At 44.0% G+C, this 6,269-nt stretch overlaps 1 protein-coding gene across 3 annotated transcripts in view; it reads right to left on the reverse strand.

Annotated features, from left to right (window-relative positions):
• Positions 1-278: 278 nt before the first annotated feature.
• pi4kb (phosphatidylinositol 4-kinase, catalytic, beta) overlaps positions 279-6,269 on the reverse strand; it is a 13,331-nt gene continuing 7,340 nt past the window's right edge. For 2 of the 3 annotated variants that reach the window (XM_034610936.1, XM_034610934.1), the window contains 8 exons: positions 5,857-6,084; positions 5,625-5,734; positions 4,007-4,111; positions 2,488-2,611; positions 2,133-2,398; positions 1,580-1,712; positions 1,138-1,258; positions 279-1,043 (listed from right to left, as the gene is read on the reverse strand). In XM_034610936.1, the coding sequence (XP_034466827.1) occupies positions 862-1,043; positions 1,138-1,258; positions 1,580-1,712; positions 2,133-2,398; positions 2,488-2,611; positions 4,007-4,111; positions 5,625-5,734; positions 5,857-6,084 (1,269 nt within the window). In that variant the 3' untranslated portion in view covers positions 279-861. The remainder of the gene's footprint in view (positions 1,044-1,137; positions 1,259-1,579; positions 1,713-2,132; positions 2,399-2,487; positions 2,612-4,006; positions 4,112-5,624; positions 5,735-5,856; positions 6,085-6,269) is intronic. The other variant, XM_034610935.1, reaches the window with a different exon arrangement.

Consider the following 6,269-nt stretch of genomic DNA (forward strand, 5'->3'; position numbering starts at 1 on the left):
TGTACCTTTTTCTGGATGTTTGTTCTGCTCAGATTTTTATTATTCAACAGTTTGATCCTCAGCTCTGCTGTCAGTCAACTGTCCACGTCTGTGATTGGTCATATGCAGGAAACCCCGCCCCTTTTATGTGCACTGTACAGTAGGAAAACCTGAGTTAACTTAACGAGTTGAGGGAATTTCTTTTTGACCTTTTGATCAGTTGTCACTTGGACTCAAAGGAGGCATAGAACCACAGTGCGGTAATTCTAGTAAAATCTTTGTAAAGGTTTTGACACCTTGTTGTTTTGAAGCTCGTCTTCATTCTGGGTTAGATGAGTAGAATTTGAAAAACCTTGATTGACAGGAAGTAGCATTGTGAGTGTTTCTGACTAAACAATGTTTCTACTGTGAAATTCACTTCGATAAAAGGTTCAAAACATCTGAGAAACTAAACCCATCAGTGGATGAATCAGCTGTTGGATCCATCGACACTGAGTGATGACGCCGAGCTTCATGTCCACACGGTTTGTTTTAATGAGTTTTACATCATCTGCAGTTAAAGGGCTAACACATGAAAAACAGCGGCGTGGTCCATTCAACAGTCTGTTTGTGCTCTGCTCAAAAGCACTGAGGCAGCTTCCTGTTCTCAATCTGTAAAACCATGATCACATTTACATCTAAAACTGGGCTGCTCTCTGATTGGCTACGAGTCCGACTGAGTAACCAATGAGGAACTTCTGCCCAAATAAGGAAGAAGAGTTGGAGCTGAAAACAAACGTAGAAACAGAAAAAAAGAAGAAAAAAGTGGAATAAAACCAACAGGCTCAGTTTCTGCAGTCGAGTCATAAAGCTTCAGTCTCACACACGGGAACGTGGTGCCGGTCACATGATGCCGTTGGTGAAGTACTGGAAGCCGTCGTACAGTTTGGTGGTTAGTGACCTCATCGATCCGTCGACCAGCTGATCAATCAGCAGCTGCAGCTGCTCCTCCGTCAGACTCATGTGGAAACGTTCCTTCAGACCTCGCATGGTGCTGGAACCGTGGAAACATGGCAGCTGAGTACCTGGGGGGGGGGGGTCCGCACAGTGATGTCAAAACCAGTCAGTGTCAGGAGTGTGTGTGTGTGTGTGTGTGTGTGTGTGTGTGTGTGTGTGTACCTTGCTGCATGATCTCCACAATCTGCAGAACTCGGTCCATGTGTTTTCTGGCTGCGATCAGACCCTGAAGCATCAACATCTTGTAGTAGTTGAACATGTCGCCGTCTGGACCCCCCATCACCTAAAACACACAAAGACACAGTTTCACTAAAACACACAACTTTTCTGTTGGTGTGTCATCAATTATACATCAACTATAAAACAAGATGCAAGGAACAGAAACCACAACCTCCTCAAAGTCGACTTCAACCAAAGAACGATAATGACCTAATGGATACCAATAACTCCATTTCCTTTAATGTACAGATGAGTGCAAACATAATGTAAACCTAATTAACAATATCGCAGTGACGAGAACATGTTCTACACAAGATCCTACAAAAGGAGCAGCAGAACCTCTTTAATCACCCCTAGAACCTCATCGTGACCACGAGAAACTCACATCCACGAAGTCAGTAGTGAGTTTGAAGGCGGACGTTTCGAAGCCAAGGTTTTTGGGTGAGCTGGAGAGGATGAAGCCGAAGTCAATGTGGATGATGTGACCTTCAGCGTCCAAGAGGATGTTTCCGTTGTGCCTGAGAGGACAGAGGAGAACACAGGAGGGTGGGAAGTCATTAGAAAAGGGAGAATCCATCAAACGTGCAGTGTCCAGGTAAGGGAAGCAAGCCAACTCTCTCAAAGTCTTTTGACTTGCGACTGAAGCAAGCTTTCGAAATTCTGAATATGAGTGTGGTTGGTTGGGTTAATGACAAACTTATTATTGCAATCTTTAAAGTGTTGTTCTATATATTGCCCATATGGATGGAACAAAATGACAAGTCTGTTGGAAATACTAATGTGGTTCAATAATAAAACTTAATGTTAAAAATAATGTTGATATGGCAAATTAATTAACAAGAAAATTTCACATTGGCACTTATTGTCAAAAAGGTGTCCGACCCCTGATTTAGACTCTGGGAACCAGCTGGGGTGGACGGGTGATGTCGTGACCTCACCTGTCTTTGACCTGCAGCAGGTAACAGATGAGGCTGTACCCAGCACAGCTCTGTACGAAGTTCCTCTGAGCGGACAGGAAGGCCTCAGTGGTCGGAGCTCCGTGCTCCTGCAGAAAGTAGTCGAGCAAAGACAGCTGGCTCTGCTTCTTCACCTGGTGGAGTGACACGGCGTTCATCACAGGCTCGATCATCCCGCTGTCTGACGACAACACCAGGATCTTATAGGGCTTTATCCAGAGGGGAACACGCTCCTGTTCATAGATCGACTACAGGTGAGGACAGAACAGGTGAGTTTCTCATTGATCAGTACATGTTGGTCATGTGATTTGACATGTGTGTGATGTCATAGCATTACCTTGAGCTGCTGCAGCACCTGGAAGGCGAGCAGCTCCTGTCTCAGGTCGTCTCCACATTTAACAATAACAGACAGAAGCCTCCAGTGTGGGAGGTGTCCGTATGGAGATCCTTCTCTGATCCTCCTACAGGACACACACCATACTGCAGTCAGTACAGACCACATGAGGACAGGAAGTGGACGAACTGAGGTAACCTCCAATGTCAGCTGACGTCAACATGCTGACAGAAGTTAACGTGTCAGTTTGAGTGTGAGAGCTCAGTTTGAAGTTAAAGTCCAGAACGGAGACAGACGACATCAGCTGAGCTGTCTTCAACACACCTGGTAATAACATGAGGTAATAACATGAGGTAATAACATGTGGTAATAACATGAGGTAATAACATGAGGTAATAACATGTGTTAATAACATGTGGTAATAACATGAGGTAATAACATGTGGTAATAACATGAGGTAATAACATGAGGTAATAACATGTGGTAATAACATGTGGTAATAACATGAGGTAATAACATGAGGTAATAACATGTGTTAATAACATGTGGTAATAACATGAGGTAATAACATGAGGTAATAACATGAGGTAATAACATGTGTTAATAACATGAGTTAATAATATGTGGTAATAACATGAGGTAATAACATGAGGTAATAACATGAGGTAATAACATGTGGTAATAACATGTGGTAATAACATGAGGTAATAACATGAGGTAATAACATGTGTTAATAACATGTGGTAATAACATGAGGTAATAACATGTGTTAATAACATGAGTTAATAACATGTGGTAATAACATGTGGTAATAACATGTGGTAATAACACAAGGTAATAACATGTGGTAATAACACAAGGTAATAACACGAGGTAATAACATGTGGTAATAACACGAGGTAATAACACAAGGTAATAACACGAGGTAATAACATGTGGTAATAACACGAGTTAATAACACAAGGTAATAACATGTGGTAATAACATGTGGTAATAACACGAGGTAATAACACAAGGTAATAACACGTGGTAATAACACGTGGTATTAACATGTGGTATTAACACGTGGTATTAACATGTGGTAATAACATGAGGTAATAACATGAGGTAATAACATGTGGTATTAACGTGTGGTAATAACATGTGTTTTTTATGATCTGATCACAAGTGGACAGCTCTAAGTTCAGGTGTGAATGCTCTCAGATCAGATATAGATCTGTATAGAGCAGGGAAGTGAGATCTGATCACAAATGGTCACAGGAGACACATTTTAATTCCAGGTGTGAACACACGTACTTGACACTGGCCACTTGAGTACCGATGTTAATACCAGGTGTGAATGGTGCCAGTGAGGTATCAACTGAACATGACAAGTGGAGGTAAAGAAAGCTGAAGCCCGGAAATGAACCAGCAAGTTTGGAAATTTGAAGTTTCCATGAGAAAGTGTAGGAATTGAATGAAAAACTAAAATCTATTCATGGATGAGTCCAGAGTTCATCATGTTGAACGCAGTGCCACCTACCGGACTTTCTCTTCCCAGGGCTCCTTCAGGGCCACAGCCGACGGGTCCTCCGGGTCCCGTTTAAAGGTGGTGGGGGCCTGAGCCAGCTGCTCCGAGAGACGGCGCCTGTACAGAAAACACACACATATGTAAACTGTATCCACATATTAACTCTGGGAATCGTCCACAAATTGAGCCTTAACATTTTCCAGAACTTTTTCAGGCTTCTTTCAGACATTCACTGAACTCAGGAGATCCTCCAGATGTGTGTGAAAATGCAAATGTCTGAGTAAGAGATTCATGTTAGTTCTTGTCATCTTTCCAAGTTGACGTCTTTGTCAGCTTCTTCTACGCGTATGAGTCCTCTCTTTCATTCTAAGATACTGATTAAGACATTTGTGTTCTCACAGTCAAAACATTCCAGGAACATGTCCAGACTTCAAATCAGGGGCCTAATATATAACCAGTGTGTACGCCACTTCCCATGTAAACGTTGGGATCTATAAAAACAAACGGACAGAGATGCGTGATGCTGTGCGATGGATACATGGACACTGAGTGAGGACATCACAGTTGTCTCTGAATTAATAATCCTGCAGTTAAATTAAAATACGTTCAACATATGAAACATGTTCCTCCACATTCTGATGAGAAAAAGTATTTTCTCCTCCACCTTTGAATTAGATCTTTTATTTCAGACACTGTTTTCTCTCTCTCTCTCTCTCTCTGTCTCTCTCTCTCTCTCTCTCTCTCTCTCTGTCTCTCTCTCTCTCTGACTCTGACTCTCTCTGTCTCTCTCTCTCTCTCTCTCTCTGTCTCTCTCTCTGTCTCTCTCTCTCTCTCTCTCTCTCTGTCTCTCTCTCTCTCTGTCTCTCTCTGTCTCTCTCTCTGTCTCTCTCTCTCTCTCTCTCTGTCTCTCTCTCTCTCTCTGTCTCTCTCTGTCTCTCTCTCTCTCTCTCTCTCTCTCTGTCTCTCTCTCTCTCTCTCTGTCTCTCTCTCTCTCTGACTCTCTCTCTCTCTCTCTCTCTCTCTCTCTCTCTCTCTGTCTCTCTCTCTCTCTCTCTCTCTCTCTCTCTCTCTCTGTCTCTCTCTCTCTCTCTCTCTGTCTCTCTCTCTCTCTCTCTCTCTCTCTGTCTCTCTCTCTCTCTCTCTCTCTCTCTCTCTCTCTCTCTCTCTGTCTCTCTCTCTCTCTCTCTCTCTGTCTCTGTCTCTCTCTCTCTCTCTCTCTCTCTCTCTCTCTCTCCAGCAGCAGAGTATCAGTGTGTTTTCTTCATTAGTGACATCACTGCTGTTTCTTCACCTCCACGTCACAAACTTTCTTCTCATCACTTGATGCTAATTCACTGGAGAAACCCATTGGTCAGCAGGTTAATTTAATATTCATGAGCTGCTTTGCATTGACCATTTATGGTTGAATGTGGGCGTGTAGAGGGCGGGGCATGAGGCAGATCCAGGTAGCATGTTTCCATGTGGACTGGGATTTATAAGGGATCACTGCGTTAAGTTGTGCGTGTGCACAGTCTTATAAATCCGAATCTTTTTTCGCATATGCCATGTTCGGGCCTTTGTGCGCACGTAGACTTTTAGTATGAATCCTACGCTCCGTTTTATAAATAAAGTGTTTTGAGTGGTTACTGACCTGATGTCCCCAGCGGCGATGAACACAGGCTCTTTACTCTCCAGACTGGTGATACTGTCGACAGAGAACTGACTGATGTTGTCACAGCTGCTGGTGTGAACCTCTGGAAGCTGCAGCAGGTAAAGAAACAACACGTCACTGATCAACAGCTCCTGACTCCGCCTACAGCTGCTGCAGGTGTTGTAACTGCTGACATCACGTCCTGTCTGAGAACACCTGGGTGCCATCTCACCTCCACCTGCAGCTCCCCGATGTCGTCGACAGACCAGGCCTCGTCGTCGTTGTCGTAGTTTGGGACCACGGAGAAGCTGCCGGCTCTCTGCTCCGCCGACATGCCGCAGTCTGGCAGATTCTCCACAGAACGTGTGCTCCTGATCCGGTTCTCCGGGATCCGGATCGGAACGCTGGAAGTCTCAAAGTTCTCACACTCCAGAACCTCCACATAGATCAGGTACGGGGCCTGAAAGAGGTCATGTGACTGATCAATATCACGACCAGCTGGTGTCTGAACCTAAACCAAGTGTCACTTATAGAGGTCACAGTAACGTCCTGTGGACTCTCCATGTGTGGCTTCTTTTTCTTTGTGAGGACATGTAGCTTCATTCAGGTTAGAAACAGGTTCATGAGATTCATGATATCAGAGCG

The sequence above is a fragment of the Hippoglossus hippoglossus genome, chromosome 16 (genome assembly GCF_009819705.1).
Source record: "Hippoglossus hippoglossus isolate fHipHip1 chromosome 16, fHipHip1.pri, whole genome shotgun sequence".
NCBI classification, from domain to species: Eukaryota; Metazoa; Chordata; class Actinopteri; order Pleuronectiformes; family Pleuronectidae; genus Hippoglossus; species Hippoglossus hippoglossus.